We start from the raw sequence: 17,356 nt of genomic DNA, 5'->3' as shown, positions 1-17,356 counted from the left end.
TGGGGACACCCCTTCTAGCTGAAAGGCAGGTCGGACCCCTAGGGACCTTCTTAGGAGAAGTGGTGCATGTATCCTGGGGTAGAGAAGCTCCGCGTAGCTTAGCCTGGTAATGTACCCTAAGCCTACGTACTTCACTGCTCTGTTACGAATCCCCTAGTATCCGAGATTGCTGTCCCTAGAGGTCCCGGGCTCCTTTCTAGTATAAGGCATGGTTTCCTACACCTTGCTGCAAGGTCCGGTGGCGTAATTCATGGGATCGTCAGCAATGACTCAAGTCCACTCCGGTGGCCCGCTCCGGCGGAGACCGCTCACCAAGATCGACTCAAGTCCACTCCGGTGGCCCGCTCCGCGCGGAGACCGCTCGCCACGGTCGACTCAAGTCCACTCCGGTGGTCCGCTCCGGCGGAGACCGCTCGCCACGGTCGCCTCAAGTCCACTCCGGTGGCCCTCTCCGGCGCAGACCGCTCGCCACGGTCGACTCAAGTCCACTCCGGTGGCCCGCTGCGGCGGAGACCGCTCGCCACGGTCGGCTCAAGTCCACTCCGGTGGCCCGCTCCGGCGGAGACCGCTAGCCACGGTCGACTCAAGTCCACTCCGGTGGCCCGCTCAAGCGGAGACCGCCCGCCACGGTCGCTCAAAAGTCCACTCCGGTGGCCCGATCCGGCGGAGACCGCCCGCCACGGTCGCCACTGCAAGGTCCGGGGAAGTTTCTCACCCCCTGAGCGGTCCGAGGTCCGTGTAGCCGCTTGGCTTGGTTCCATACCCCAAGCCTACACCTTCGCCGCCCTAAGGAAAGCGCTCTAGTACCTGAACCTGGCAACATGTGTTCCGGCCTCCAAGGGGTCCGGAGCACCCGCTCTTGACATGAGCACACCGACACAGCCAAGTTACGTGTAAACACATCACAATAGTGGCCCCACCCGCCGGTTCGTACCTCTCCCGAGGTGGGCCCGGGGGCCACTGTCGGTACCCCAGGACTGGGGTACCCCCTCTTGCTGTGTCTAGGCAAGAGTCTCATAGTTATCCTTAACTACGCCCTGACGGCCGAGCAGCCGGACCCCTGTGGTCCTGAGCCCTACTCTCCCGGCAAACGGCCCCGGACCCGCTCCCCGCTTGGGGAGGGTCCGGTGACGCCACGTATCCCGGAGGAGGTAGCCCTCAGCCAAAACAGCTGGGGGCCCCGGACCTCCCAGGGAGTTCCGGACCCCCGCCGGGTCCCGGACCCCATATACTATCCGGACCCCTCAGAGGGAGGAACCGACACCCCGCCTGGGGCAGGTCCGGAGCCGCCACATGTCAGTGAGTGCGGCCACGCGCGCAGGACCGCGTGGCTTCCCCTGGAAGACTCGTCTACCAACCGCATTCAATACGGTAGGCGGAGCAGAGCCCGAGGCGGTTTTTGCTCGGTTGCACTATTGGTCGCGTGTTACCAAGGCGCACAGTGCAGTCGCTGGCGCCGCCCACGCCGCGTATGTCAGTCTACAATGCCAGTTGGACACGACGGCTCAGGTTTCGCCCATTATGACGCCTACACGGTAGCCTCGACAGACTACGCCGCAAGCTACACTACCTCAACGGGCGCCTCGCCGATGGGACAGGAGCAGACCCCCCTCGGTCAGAGAGTCTACAAGACGATGAAGAGTATCCGGCAAGTGATTCTCTATCACTATACCACCATTAGTATCTATCTAGTATAATATACATCATTGTTGGGCCCACCTGTCGGGGTCCAACGCCTGTGTACGCATCCTCCTTGCTCTATAAAAGGGAGACGCCCGCTAGAGAAGGACTCAAGCCCGGCTAGGCAGAGGATAGACCCATTCATACTAAGAGCAATACATCACACAGTGGATGTAGGGTATTACGCTCCGGCGGCCCGAACCACTCTAAACCCGAGTGTTCTTGCGTTCTTACCCCCAAGCTAAATCGGCCTAATCGCTTAGCGCTTTCCCGAGTACTCCCCCTCGGGGATTAGGCGGGTGCATTCCGCCACCCGGCTGTGGGTACCCTAAAAAGCCCATGACAGGTGCCCAGGTGATATGTCGTCGGATTATGTTTCTTAGAATACGTTTGTTTTGTATACGTTTTGTACATAATGTACTTACCTTTGATCATTCTAGTTTTCAGGTTGAGTGAGGCTGGTCTTCTTACTATATGTCGTCTTGCTGAGAGTGGTTTAGTAAAGCTGGACAGGTCCCTATTGACGGCTCTGGTTGATAGATGGAGGCCTGAGACACACACCTTCCACCTCCCTTGTGGGGAGATGACACCGACCCTACAGGACGTTGCGATGCAGCTGGGTCTTCCTATCAGTGGGGATGCCGTAGGGCCTCGCGTTGTCCCGCCTACGTGGTTGGACGATCTAGAAGAGCGTTTTGCAAATATTGACATCGCGATTGAGGTAGAGGAGCACCCAAAAGCAACAGGGCCTGCCAAGTCATGGATCCTGCAGTTCTAGGTACATACCTTGTTTTGTTACGATTAATGTTAGAGTTATGCTTTTGACTAGTGCAGTTATGGTTTTATTTTATAATTGATCTCGTACTCATAAATGTTCATCTTTTCTATGCAGCCCGACAATTTGGCACATGATGCTGATGAGGATAGCGTCACTCGATCCCTTGAGGCATACCTGTTGTGGTTGTTTGGATACATAATGTTCAACAACTCACACGGGGCCTATGTGGATAGGGTGCTTGTGCCTTACGCACAGGAGATCGCAGAGGCAGATGTGGAGGAAATGCCTCAATACAGTTGGGGATCAGCAGTACTTGCAGCCACGTACCAGTGGCCTCTGCAAGGCATCGGTGCAAAATAAGCACAATGCAATTCTTACAGGATGTCCGATTCTGCTACAGCTTTGGTCGTACGAGAGGATAACAATTGGTCGACCACTCACCGTATGAGCTGGATATGTATGGTGACACCGAGGATGATAGGCCCACCATGGGGACTCTCTGGTACGCTCGTCAGGTACGGAAATGACTGCTACTCGTACTATTCTGTTGGCAATTCTGTTGCTTTGTTTGACCATCTTTGTATTTCTTATTGGTACATATTATTGTTAATTTTGTGCAGAAGAGTTGGGCCCACGTACAGTCTCGTCGGGCCTATCCTGAATTTGTGGCTGATTTTGATCAGTTGACACCTGAAGACGTCGTGTGGGAGCCCTACTCTGAGTTGGCTATAAACACTCGTGCACCGATCGGGATATCTTTGGTTTGCTTTCAGGACCAGGCCTTTTGGATGACAACTACAGCGTTGGTGTATGACGTTTACATTGAGGCTCACTGCCCGAACAGAGTCAGGAGACAGTTCGGTCAAAGGCAGTTGTATCCTGTGCCGTCAGCATTGAATCGGGTCGAACGTCATGACCACAGGTAACAATTCATATGTCATTTCAGTGACTATGCATTGTATAGTTAACTAATAATATTTGACTAAATTGTTTTCAATATTTAGTTTGTCGAGGACTGGTCAACCCTTCTCCAACATGTGGGTGACAAGGGTGCAGCCTTGGGTCGATGGCTGGGACCAGGCAGAGGAGAACGTGGCGCTTGCGACCCCTGCACACACGGAGGCTTCGTACAGGGCGTACCTGAGCTGGAACCAGCCTCAGACTCGTTGCCGCTTGATATATGCTGACATGCAACCACAGCCGCATGTTGCGACACCACAGGATGGCTACGCACGACATAGGGATGAGGCATTAGCTGGGACGGTGAGTCAAAGTTATCATCGTTTTTCAAATACTTTGGATTACAGTGTTAATGTCTTTCTTTTTCTTGCTTGCAGTTTGAAATGTGCAGGTTGATGGACGTAGATGCCAGGGCGAATTTGATGAGGATTCGAGCGGGATCTATGATGGATAGGAATGAGCAAGAGTCGGCCTGGACCCGAGTTTCACAAATAGCCCATTCCATGCTTGAAGCCTTTGGTAGCCGGACATCGTACGAGGACTCGTACGGTTCGTCTCAAGCCTCGACCTCGTTTCCTTGTGATCCCACACAGCAGCAGCCTTCCCAAGCACCTTATTGGTCTCAGCAGCATTATCCAGGTTCTTGAGGATACTTACTGACTTCCTACTTTGAAGCCAACAATTAATTTTCAGTCCATACAGGTGATGCACACCCACCTTATCAACCTCACGGAGGGACTCAGTTTAGTACCATGGCACCAGCTGTAGGGATGTCATTTCAACCAACACAGGCACCACCACGACCTTTCGGTAGACATATAGTCCATATCTTAATTTCAATTAATTGTGCTATGAAGTCTAATTCCTTTTGTATTTACATATAGTATCACAACAGTTATATGATGCTGGACCTTCTTCGTATTATCCTACGACGACAGCAGAAGAAACGCAAGGTAAATACCTATTATGTAGCCCGAATTTTCATGTGCTTTTTATTTCTATGAATATTTTAAATAATTTGAACGGTTTACAGGATCGCACCACCAGCTTCCTGATATGGGTCATTCTTCGTATCCACCACCAACAGGTACGTATGATGAATATGTACCCAAATATATGACTTATAAGACGATGATTAAGATATCTTAATTGCTATTGTATAGGGCCCACACAGGATACCTTTGAGGCGAACTTCGAAGATTGGAGTCGGTTATTTTCTACACCTAACCAGCAGGCCGGTCCTACCTTCCAGACACCTGTGGCCACCGGACGTCCAGGTAGAGACGTAGGGCCTCCAGAGCGACACACCTACTCTACAGACCACGTCCACGCTCAGCGTAAAAGAGGTCGACATGGCCGGGGTGGTTAGGAGGTGCTTCTAGCTGTTTCTGTATTTTTGTTATGGACATGTCGTCATGTTATACTTATTTCGTTCTTATGCATCACATATTTCGTTCTCATTTGCGTATGTGTATGAATTGATAACTTATACTTTTCATATTCATGTACTTTACTAATGGTTTTTATTTGTATCCAAAATATCTAAAACCACATCTAATAGCCCACTGCTGTAATTTTGGGGGGAGGGGGAGCCTGCCGCCCGGCAGGCTCCCGCCAAGAGCCTCCGTGCAAATAAAAATTATTTTTATTTACATATAAGTCCCTGCCGCCCCCTGCCGGGCGGTAGGGGTATAAAACTGTAAATTGTGAAATCGAAAATATATTTATATAAAATTTTTTTTTGAAAAATATAAAAATAAAAAAGAAGCCCCATTTTAGCCCAGTCGACCGGGAGAAGCTTGCAAGGGCTCGAATGTACTTTTCTTTTGTTTCAAGGATGGCTTTGTAAGTGTTGGGTTGTAAACCATCAGACTTTTTTGTGAAATATAAACCCGGTTTCTCAAAAAAAATGTCAAGCTCGTTTCAAAAAGGAAAAAAAATACAGGCGCAAAATTTTGCATTTTTCAATTAGTCTCGGTGCTTTGGTTAGAGAGAATGTGATAAAGTTTCGGATATTCAAAGTAGCTGCGTTGGGCTGTAACTTGGAGGACTGACTTGTATTTATTTACGTGTTGGTAGCCAATATTTGATTGGGTTCATGACCCTTAAGTTAAGGACTTTACTATTTCTTTATTTTTTTCAAAAAGCCCTTACATGAGTTATGAGAATAATTGTATAAAACTCGAGGTATGATGATCACATGATTTGATATTTCACGCATTCACTGTTTTTCAGGAGCACAACCTTTAAGGTGTCACTGTAATACTGTATATATTTTAGCTAAGCAGATTTTACAGATCAAAAGCCGAACAAATTGCAGCGAGTCACCAAAGTTCTAGAATTTTAACATCACCATTTTCACAACTATGCTCAAGCTGGTGTCATCTGCAAGATCAACCGACATGACGAATTTCAATTTTAATCTCCCCAGGTACATTACAGGTAGGTATTCAAACAAACTCAACGTAATCGATTCCAAATTCAATCTCCCACAAACAACGGCTGAAAATTTCCATTGAATTGATAAGAACCGATGATTATATAAGGTAAACAATGTTACAATGTAATGAGGGTGTACCAAAATGCTAGAGATCTAAAGCTTCCACTCAAATGAATCTAACATCAAACACAGCTGCTTCATGAGCAGGAAAGAGAACCTAATATACAGAAGTACCTACTTCAACTGCCTTCCCAGCCTATACAACGATGTCAAAAAATTCCTCACATGACAAGTAACCGAAACTAATTATCGTTGCATGCCTCGTTGCAAAACTGCGTGCAGGTACCACCATGGAGTTCTCCATATTGAAGTTTCTTTACCTACAAATGTCGATCCTTAGGATCTTACCGAGCACGGGCAGTGGCTGGTTGCTTCGATGAGTGCCCTGACTTGTGCTTCCGCTTTTGGTTCGCCATTACAGCAGGATCAGCCAATGGCCCAGACCAAGTGGGCACTGTTCCTTTCTCATAAGTGAACACAGTGCTGAAGGAAGACGGGTCTGGGGGTTCGTATAATGGGTCCATATGATTTGAAGAATCCAAAGGGACGCCAACCGCGCCATCTTGATGTGGGGGAGGGAACTTTTCACTCTTACTTTTAGCAGTTGCATGAGTGATGAACCTTCTTTTCTGTAAAAAGAAAAGGAATAAGCACAAGTCAGCAATACTGCAAAGTATTATGTTCTAGGATAGTATGGTTGCCTTTTTGGACCATGGCTAATAAAAAGCAGAGGACCTATCACGAGAAATAAAGTTAGTCTACTAGGATGTAGGATATAATTTACAAATGTAGAGTTTATGTGAAAGGACTCAGACTGGACAAGTGGTTGCACCACCTCAGAACATTGAACAACTCTATCCTAAGTTTATTTTATTAACCTCCAGGGAAACCAAGTCATAGAAACAAATTGTAATGAGTATAAGTTCATTCAACATACATCAATATTCACTTGAAGTTCAGCATTTGCCTCTGGAGCTGGAACTGCCTTAGGCCGATCACGTGTTCTTGTCTTGGATCCATCGCCATTAGCTCTACCACCAGCAGCTCTTAAACTGTTGATCAAGGTGGATGAGTGAGATAGCATCATAGTAGTGTCAGAAGTACTCAACTAACTCATACGAGACCATGAACAGGGTAGTGCAAGGATATTTGGCTAGTTGCAGATATTAAAACATGTAATCAGTGAAAACTCAGTCAGAAACAGGAAACAGTAGTTGTCTTTTGACTCAATTATGAGGTCTACAAAACATACTCGACAAGTTACCAGAAATCCAGGGCCTTTGGTGCCATTACAAACACTGCTGCTTTTAACGCAATTATGCCACTTAAATTTTGACCACAATTAGTACTTAAAGTTAACCAAAATGGCTTTTGACAATAAATACCTAATACTTTTGTAGCATAAACTAGTACTGTGGTTGTTTGTTTCAGCCACTAGACAAAGCTAGTGGTCGCAAAACCTTCTGATAATGTGCACGCATGTCTTTTTCTTCTTGATAGTAAGCACTCACAAAGCCTGGGACCCTACTCTAATATTATACTCATTAATTCTGAATACAAAATATCATATATGGATAATTCAAAATATCGAGCATGCAAATATGCATATTTAGAGGCAACTATAGATGGAAAAACTGTGGTTTCCGATTACAAGAAAACCAAAGAACAAATAGGCAGCCCTGGTCCATAACAGGTAATTGATCTAGCTCATTTATGATTTTGTGCTTATGTAAGGATAGCACCATTACCCCACAGATCATACATATAGGCTGCAGTTGCAATGCTTATTGTGTGCACTTGTATATCAGCAAAATTGTGTTACTGTACTATCAATGGAAATAAATCTATGGCACTGAAGATCATCATTCATAAAAACTGAAACAGGTGTCAAGGTGACAAACCGTCTGGCTTCTTCGTCTCTTCGTTTTGCATCTATTTCTTTGCTTGGAGGATATTTTGGGAGACTCGACGGTTCGCATGCAAAAGGTTCAGTTGTAAAGAACTGCATGCAGAGAAAGTTAACAGAAGGCATTAATACGCTACGCCAAAAATTATGCTACAAAAACCTAATGTGTGACAAGGATAGAAATCTGGATTGCTATCATATCAGGAGCTTGAAACCCCAACTACCTCAGCTACCCTATATTCATGTTGGATTATGGTGTTTCTGGAATAACCATATGATACTTTAGACCCAATAGAATCATGAGAATCTGAGTTTCCTCATATTGCACAAAGAATTGATCGAGTTGTTTTTGTGATATGCAATACAAAGCCAGCACATTAACAGAGGCTACGGATGCCTGCAAGTTCAGGTATTGAACCAAGATTTAGACCAACAGATACCATTATGCTGGCAAAAGGGATATTCTCATTTATTTGTTAAGAATTAAAATACTGAATTTATGAAAGTTAGTAATAACTTTAACGCAAATAGAATTTCAAATGTTTTGTACCAGCAAATAGGGATAGCCGGATAGGAACTTACATCACTTCTTAATGCAGCCGTCGCTGTTAACCGATCAGCTGGATCAATTGCAAGTAGTGTCTCAATCAACTGCAATGCTGATTGTGGAAAATCTTTAAACGTCTCCCTTATTTGCCTTTTGTATGGCTGCTGAGGCTTAAATATTGTCGCGTGAGGCAGCTTTGACTTTTTCCAATATTCTTCTGTTGGGGAGCCGCATAACTTAAAAATTTTATGCAGCTGTTCCACCTAAAAGAGTCAGGACTGACTAGATCAGTGAAACGTGAAAGATTAATGCAGTTACTACCCACCAGGTTGGGTGGTATGGACAACATTAAGTGCACAAACAGTGTTACAGGTCATAATTGATTCGGATGCAGAGATTGAATGCAACCGCAAACTGAAAGAAAGCATGGAAGTTCTCAAAATAAAGGGATACAAAACATAGGAAATGAATGTTGAGTCGTGGCAATAGAATCAGACTTTCAAGGTTGATTAGTGTTTTCACGAGAAGAGTGGCTGGGAAAAAAAATTCTATGCTGGCATGATTCAGTTAGAGGGGCTAGTTACATAGAAGAAACTAAAAGACAAGGAAATACAAAATGATTAAAAATGAAACTTCATACTGTGATTTCTTCTGAGCCCTCACAAGTCACAATACTATGATGAACAAGGTTGTTTTCAGTTTTCACCTAGGTCAGGATTCAGGAACAAGAAGCAAACATGTGGTCTAACCAGCTCAGTGCAGTCCCATTACCAATGGTGCCAGAACAGGCAAAAAATTGAAAACTTTCTCGAAATCTATGACAGAACTACACTCAGTCCTCAACTGAGCCCTAGTTTAGCTGGAATTCGACCAAATGCAAGACATATCCAATTGATATATTGGACAGTTAAAAGTATTATGCTAACCTCTGTTCGTCCTGGCATAATTGGCCTCCCAGCCAGCAACTCAGCCAGGATACACCCTGCGCTCCACAGGTCTACGCCCACACCGTAATCTGTCGCACCTAGAAGCAGCTCTGGCGGCCGGTACCATAGGGTCACCACCCGGCTCGTCATCGGCTGCTTACGGTCTGGGTCAAAGAATGATGCCAGACCAAAATCCGCAATCTTCAGCATGCCATTGTTGTCCAAAAGCAGGTTCGAACCCTTGATATCGCGGTGCAGCACCCCTCGGTCGTGGCAGTGCTCCAGACCCGACAGCAATTGATGTATATAGCACTTAACCTGCATTTTATTCATACGCTGTGAGTGCGTGGAGCCGATGGCACCAAAGGATGCAATGATGGTGCGGGGATCACGGAGCTGACCTGTGGCTCAGTGAACTTGATATCCGGGCTGGCGGCGAGGCCGGCCAGGTCGTGCTCCATGTACTCGAATACGAGGTAGAGGCTGCAGGACATGCGGGATGTGACGAGTCCGTGGAGCTTGACGACGTTGGGGTGGTCGAGGCGGCGGAGGATGAGGATCTCGCGCGCCATGAAGCGGACGCTCTCCGGCTCGAGGTTGTCGAAGCGCACCTTCTTGAGCGCCACGATCTTGCCGCTCACCGTGTCGCGCGCCTTGTACACGTTGCTGTACGTGCCCTGCCCGATCTGCCCAGCACGGCCCACGAAAAGATGCAAGCTTTCGTCGGTTCCATTACTAACGCCAATGGCGGCCGCCGGACGCCACAGAGCGGGGCGTGGTGGAATGAACGGGAGAGCGGGGGGCGAAAGCAAGCAAGCGCGCGTACCTTGTCGATCTTCTCGAAGGAGTCGGCGCGGCGCGGGGTCCAGCCGTCGATGGCCTCGCCGGCGACGGCGGAGAGCCAGGCGGGCCAGCCGGCGGCGACCTGCTCCCCGCGCGCCCTGTTGGCGAAGCTCCCGCCGACGGGGGCGGGGCGCGACGAGCGGGAGCGCCTCTGCCGCCGCGCCGGCTTCTCCGCGGGCTGCTCCGCCTTCCCGGCAGCCTCCTGCGGCGGCGCGGCGGGGGCCGGCTCTGGCGGCGGCGGCGGGCGGTCGGGGCTGGACGCGGAGGGGCGGCCGTGGACGCAGCCCATGCGGTGCGGGGTTGTTGGTCACCGGCGGCGGCGGCGGCGCATGGGGGTGGGGGCTGGGGAGTGAAGTGGAGGGGAGCGAGCGCGCGTGAGGACCGCACCGTCCGGGAGGGAGGGGGGACCGAGCTGGCTGTGCTGGGGGTTTTTACATTTTTACCATTATAACGAATTGTACACTCATTAGATTGTCATTCTTAAAATGCCACCTACATCTATAGCAGCGGTGAGAAATTTAACTTACATATTTGCCACTTCTGTGCATGTGGCAGCCACGGTGGCATACCACGTGAGCGCCGAGTCAGCAGGACCCCTACGCCGTGCTCCCGCCGTTACTGCGCGCTGGCCCAACCTGCTCATGCCCCGCGACGCCATCGCATCGAGTCGCTCGCTCCCCAGCTCCCCGAATCTGGCGACGCCATGGCCGGCACGTGCGCCCATGTCGAGTTCCTCTGCGCGCAGCCCGCCTCGGCGCTGGCGCTGGCCGCCGTGGGCCTACTCATGGCCGTCCGCGCCGCCATCCGCCTCGCGCTCTGGGTCTACGCCGGGTTCCTCCGCCCCGGCAAGCCCCTCCGCCGCCGCTACGGCGCCTGGGCCGTCGTCACCGGCGCCACCGATGGCATCAGCCGCGGCCGCACGAGGCCTCCTCCCTCGTGCTTCCTCTCCCCACGCCGGCTCCCTTCTCCCTCCCTCCATGGCCGGGGCTGGTGGGGCACGCGCGCGCGACGCGGCCGTGCTCGCCGCCGGCGTGGCGGCGGCCGCGGCCGTGCTCGCGCTCTGGAGCTCGGCGTCCATCCTCGAGTGCGGCGGGCGAGCGCGAGCATGGGAGGCGGGCAGGGATGACCGGAGCGAAGGCCCGCGCGATGGAGGTTTGGCTCCGGCTTCAGGCGGCGGAGCTCCCGGCGGCGGCCGGACCCGAGGGCGAGGGCGGCGAGCGAGCAGAGCACAGCGGGCGTTGCTGCGGGCGCGGGAATGGAGGGAGGCTAGCGCGGAGAAGAGCGCCCCAAGGGCGGGCTCCGGGACGGGCGCCGCGTGCGGGCTCTTCTCCAGCAGGAAGACGGCCGCGGCGAAGGCGTGCTTGAGGCCAAGCCGCTGGTGCGCGGTCGCCGCGCCGGCGAGGTGGGAGACGAGCACGGCGGCGGCTTGGGGCGAGGGCGGGCTGGAGGACGCGGCCAGGGACTTGAACACGATCCACGCGTCGTCCGAGCGGTCCTCGGCGACGACGGCGAGGAGGTCGGACTCGAGCGCGGCGGCGTCCGCGACGGGGAGCGTCTTTCTGGGGGCGGGTCATGGGCCGGGGGTGGAGGCGGCGGTGGCGGTTGGGGCCTCGGACGCGGCGCGAAAACGGGGTGCTGGAGGAAAGAGGAGGAGGAGAAGACCCGCGCGGCGAGGGGCAGAGGTAGCCGGCGCCGGAGGCGGAGTAGGGCGCGCATTTGGCAGCGGTGTTTTTGCTGTCGAGGTGTTCTGTCGGAGGGTCGGGCGTACCCAGGTGGGAGTCGGGCCCAGCGTGCAGTAACGGCGGGAGCACGACGTTGGCACACTGCTGACTCGGCGCTCGCGTGGCCTGCTGCCGTGGCTACCACATCAGCAAATATGGTAAACAAGTAACTTAAACTTCTCTCCGCTGGTATAGATGTAGGTGTCATTCTAAGAGTGATAATCTGATGAGCGCCATCCGTTATAATGGTAAAAATGTAAAAACCCCGCTGTGCTTTGCTGTGCTCCGGAGGGAGGGTTTGACTCCGCAGCCGATGGGTCTCTCTCGTCTCACGCTCTCCGGTTTGTCTCGGTGCCCGGATCATGTCACGCATGGATGTGGATGTGCTCATGCCATGTGACGGCGATATGGCGATACCCATACGCTCTCCGGTTTGTCTCGGTGCCCGGATCATGTCACGCATGAACGGGACCACACTTTTTGCCTGCAACGGAAGGATCACCTTTTACCCGTATTTTACTTGCTTAAAAAATGGCTCATTGGTTTTGATGGGTTGGACTTTGGTTTGGTAGCTTATCTATGTGCTCCATGCGTGGCTTTTTTTTTTTGTGACTTACTCCATGCATGGCTTTGTCCGTGATCTTAGCTTGACTTTTCATTCACTCTGTTTTTTTTTACAAAGCAAGCTTATGCTTTTTTAGGTTAAGACTGTGATAAATAATTACTACTTTGTTATGATTATGGAGAAGAGTTTTTAATATGGATCCAATAATTTCAATTTCATATCATATATACTTCTATTCCAAAATGCAAGAATTCCTAGCTTTATCAATCCAATCATCTTCCCTTTAATTAAGCTTATGGAAAAGATGACAAGATGACAACATTTACGGTATCAAGTTGGTACCACTGGATCCACACGAAATAAGTTTTCTATTTAATTCAAAGAAAACTTAACTAAGGCGAAATAAGGAGTGTTTCTGTTTTTGAACAGGGACAGCGGCGGATCCAACAGCCGGGCTGGGGGCTCCAGCCCCCCTAGAGCAGCAAATCTTTCATGCAAATCACTGTAGCAAGATCCTAAAATCACCATTAAATTTTCATGCAAATCAATATCTATATTGTTTTAGCCCTCCCTTGTCCCCCATCCTGCATCCGCCACTGAACAGGGAATACTAGTAAAGGAGTTTTGTAATTAGGCTTGGCCAGACAAAATGAAATGGCAAAATAGTCATTTTCATCCTTAAAACTTTCTCTCGAGACTCAGTTTCATCCTTCAACTATCAAAACGGACGTTTCAGTCCTCAAACTTCTCCCAATAGTTTAATTTCATCCTTCGTTCTACATATATGCCTTGTTGGCATGCCCCATCAGCATCCAGCCATCCATGGTTCCAAGTGGGTTTGAGTTAACCTTTTACCTCCTTTTATTTCCCTACTATATTGCATTATATTTATTATGAACAACCATCTTTCAACATTATAAGGGATATTGATATGTTTTCTTCGGATGTTCAAGAAAACAATCCCATCAATTTTGTTTTAGATCCTCTTTCCAGCACAACCGATGCTATCATTTGCATCCTTTTCCAACAGTTGACAGCAAAACACCTCACCTCTCTTAGACCTTTAACAAAGTAACCATCAATCTCAATCACTTTGACATATCCATTTACAAATTAGATTAAGGGATTAAAATGAGCCTCAGTGAAAAGTTGGAGGACGTAATGGCTATTCTGCCAAATGAAATAAGTTTCGTTAGTTTTAAACAGAAAAGAGTACTTTGGAGTGGCATAGAGAGGCTTCCCAAGAGGCCTGCTACCAGTTCCCAAAAAAAAGGGGGGCCTGGTACCACTACCACCTTTCATTTGCTTGCAAGAGCGATTGCTTGCTCGGTGAAGCGTCTCCTCATAAGAGAAAATTTAAATGTGATATAATATTAGTTTTAGGAGGCTAATAACACATTTATTACATCAGATGGTACATCACCGTACAACTCTACGCGGTAATGGGCAATGAAGCGCCACTATCGCGAGGATAACAACTAAAACTCACACAACGACATTAACTACGAAGAGGTCATTAGAGTCTTGCGCCATACGGAGCTTCCTGCGGGTGACCCTATCCACAAGCAAGGTTGGGTGCAGGACGGAACCTCTACTCAATGTCTTCGGGAACATAGTCTAGATCTTCCTCTGTAAAAATTAAGAATGGGGTGAGTACAAACGTACTCAGCAAGTCCAATCACACCCACGGAGGGGGTGTAAACAGAATATCATGCACAGGGTAAATCAAGGGTAAGTCTAGTGTTTAATTTGCGGAAATCTAATCTTTATGCATGGGTTTATTTGAAAGAAAGGAGTTTTCAAAAGCTCATTATCTTGCACTGAGTAACACGTAGGGTTGATCCACACACGATCCTAATTTTAAATTGCTACCGGTATCCTCGTCCGCCGTAGCACACGGCACAGTTGCTGGACACTTTTCCAAAACAACTCACGCCAATCCATCCCTTCCCAGAAGAAACACTAGTTGTGTGACCAAATCGTAACTCGCCCAGTACCGTGGGCACGGCTATTCGAATAGGTTTTAACTCTGCAGATGTGTGCAACTTTACCCACAAGTGGGGTACCACAGCACGATCACCTTAGTGTCGGTGCAGATCCCAACAAAACCATTACCCACCTTAGCTAGACCTGACTAGCCACCACGGGATTCACCAAGGGGCCACTGACCTATCACTGAGGTTTAACCAGGGCATAAGTCACACAGAGCTTATCCCTTCTCCTTGATCACCCGTTGCTCTCAGCTCTCCTAATGGCTATCAGACTAACTAGTGGGATTTATGCTAAGCCGTTGCCCATACAACGGTCGAGTGATTTGCACGATAGTGGAGTTAGGCAAGATGACACACCAACTCGGTCCTTAATTGTGACAAGATGGATATCTCCCTTCCTCGCTCAACCACACATGTACGAGCACACCATTCGGCAATTCACACAGAAATGTCATCCATCCCGTCTAAACCCATCTTTCGAAAATTCCACATTTTCCCTTCCCACACACACTCACACATTTTCTTTTTATAAAACAAGTGGTACCGAGTTCAAGGTCCTAAGCGTTATAGCAGCGATTAACGTCCAAACAAATCACATTCAGACATTAATCTAGGTGGTCAAGGGATGGTTATAACAAATCAAACGGTGGCTATCCAACCATGTTTTCAGCAGACAAAACATATACAGTTTTATAAAATAGGCCAATAGGTTGTGTTTATAAAAACTGGGACAAAACATGCATCAAAGAGCGGGATTGAACTTGCCGTTCTCAAAGCCTTCCGGGAATTCCTGATCGAGGTACTGTCCTTCGGGTTCGGGGTCGCGAAACTGGTCCTCGTTCACTTGCTCGCAGTACTGCTCATCGACGGGTTCTCCTTGTTCACACCGTGATCTACGACGCACACAAGCAAGCACACAATCAAGAAAAAGAAATAAAGGTTTTATCGCTGAGCTCGAATCGGAAATAATTAAGATATGGAGATAGAAGTAATATTTCTGGGCGGTTTTCTAATGGCATGGCCAAAATTATATTAAGAAGGGCGTGGTAAAGTTTCAGGTCGATCGGAGATTGTTTGGCGCATGAAATGATAGGTTACAGGGAGGTTTAGGGGTTAAACCGGGATCAGGGGCCTATTTGTAAATATTTTTGAGAGGGAAAGGGCTTGATTGCAATTTTGGAAAATATTTGGGCTACTCTGGAAAAGGCAGGGGCATATTTATAAGTAGGTTTATATGGTGGAAGGGTTTGTTTTGGAATATAAGAATAGGAAGGGTCTCTTTTGTAAAAGAGCTAGAGAGGTGGGAGGACTCTTTAGAAAATAGGAGGGGCAGCGGGTTATGGGCAAAATTGCCCCTTTCTCCCCCCCCCCCCCCCCCTCTTCCAGCAGAACAGGGGAGGAGGCTGGCGCGCCGGCGCCGGCCCTGGGCCGACGGCCTGGGAGCTCGTCGTCGCTCGGGGAGTGGGGGAAAAGGGATAGGGCGACACGGGGAGTTGATTCCCAGCCGCAGCTCGAGCGGGGGTGGCCCGTGGGAGCTTGGCCACGGCGGCGGGCGCGCGGCGACCGTGGAGGCGGCGCTGCAAGGCTCGACGGCGGCCCGGAGCTGGGGGGGAAAGGGGGAGGGGACCTCGGGGATTCTATTGCGCCCCTTACCTTGGGCAGAGGTGGCGCAAGGAGGCGGCTCCGCGGTGGCCGGCGGGGCTCGGCGGCTATGGCGGGCGGTGGCGGCGTTGGGAGCTCGGGGAGGAGGCGGGCGGTGGCTGAGGTGGCTGTCGTGCTCGGAGGCGAGATGGAGGGCCCTTTTATAGGCGTGGCAAGGCGGTGGAGCGGTGGCCGCGTTGGTGGCGGCTGGCGAGCTCGGCGGAGCGCCTTTAATGGCGTGGGGGCGGGCTGCTGTGCTCATCGGTGTCGCGGAGCGGTGGCGCGGGCGGCGAGGCGGCCACAGGTCAGGCAACGAGGAGGCGGTGCTGTGCAGGGGCGAGCGGCGCGACGAGTTCTCCGGGCACGCGGAGCGCGTGGGGGCGGCCGGCGGCGAAGGCGGGGCACGCACGTGGCTATGCTTGCTGGCGGACGCGGGAGCTCGGGCGTCGAGGTAGGCGAGCGGCGCGGCGGCTCAGCGAGGCGGGGTGGCAGGGGACGGCCGGTGTCGAGCGGCGGGTGGCTCGGCCGCGTGGTGCGCGTGGGGCGCGTGCCGCGCGTGGGGTCAGCCGGGAGCAGGGGTGCGCGCGTGCGCGTGGACAGGAGCGGGGAGCGGCCGGGGTGAGGGCGGTGGGCGGCGAGCGGCGCGTGTCGCGCGGGCGGGAGCGCGGCAGAGGAGAGGAAGGAGAGAGAGGGAGGGAAAAGAAAAGGAAAAGGAAAAAGAAAAAATGGAGAAAAAGAAAAGAGAGAGAGACGGCGGAAATCGCGGCGGCGACTGCGGCCGGACGCGCACGCGTACCGGTCGGGCGTGACGCGCGGGACGAGAGCTAACAGGGAGACGGGACAGCGATGGATTCGGATGTCGGGACCGGTTTTTCCGGAGATCGGACGGGAAAGGTCTAAGCTCAACGATAAAAAAGTTTTGAGAATTATTTTTAGCGCGCGATTTATTTTGGTAAATTTTTCGGGATGTCACACTCGGCAAAAAAAAAAATCGCTTGCCATGGCTATCAGCTGATCTGAGCGGATCATCGCTTTGACCACGAGCATCCGTCTCCCTTTCTTGACGCGAAACCAGGAGCATCTAGTTACCTCACCGTTCGTTCGTTGCTGTCACCGGATCTTTGCTTTTCCCGGCGGACAGCAACCAGCTGATGCAACCTTGTTCGGACCAACTGCCGCTGTGCTGCACCAGGGAAAAGGCACCGTTCTGAGCTGGTCCTGGGGTACGGAGCAGGGATTCCTGCGAAATTAATCTCAAAAGAGTGTACCGCACGAATTATTCACGTAATCAACAATGG

At 50.6% G+C, this 17,356-nt stretch overlaps 1 protein-coding gene across 2 annotated transcripts; it reads right to left on the bottom strand.

Moving 5' to 3' along the window:
- Nucleotides 1–5,905: 5,905 nt before the first annotated feature.
- LOC120691878 (probable serine/threonine-protein kinase At1g54610) lies at nt 5,906–10,543 on the bottom strand. 2 transcript variants are annotated; one of them, XM_039975080.1, is made up of 7 exons: nt 10,124–10,543; nt 9,699–9,983; nt 9,298–9,615; nt 8,407–8,634; nt 7,820–7,920; nt 6,886–6,970; nt 5,906–6,547 (listed from the first exon to the last, which is right to left on the bottom strand). In XM_039975080.1, the coding sequence occupies exons 1-7, from the start codon at nt 10,427–10,429 to the stop codon at nt 6,263–6,265; spliced, it is 1,608 nt and encodes a 535-aa protein (XP_039831014.1). In that variant the 5' UTR covers nt 10,430–10,543; the 3' UTR covers nt 5,906–6,262. The 2 variants fall into 2 exon arrangements, with proteins under 2 accessions (XP_039831014.1, XP_039831013.1); XM_039975079.1 differs by having other exon boundaries at nt 6,856–6,970; nt 10,124–10,538.
- Nucleotides 10,544–17,356: the final 6,813 nt, after the last annotated feature.

The sequence above is a fragment of the Panicum virgatum genome, chromosome 9N (genome assembly GCF_016808335.1).
Source record: "Panicum virgatum strain AP13 chromosome 9N, P.virgatum_v5, whole genome shotgun sequence".
Classification (NCBI taxonomy): Eukaryota; Viridiplantae; Streptophyta; class Magnoliopsida; order Poales; family Poaceae; genus Panicum; species Panicum virgatum.
Note: the sequence above shows the minus strand (reverse complement) of the source record. Positions and strands in the feature narration are given on the sequence as shown.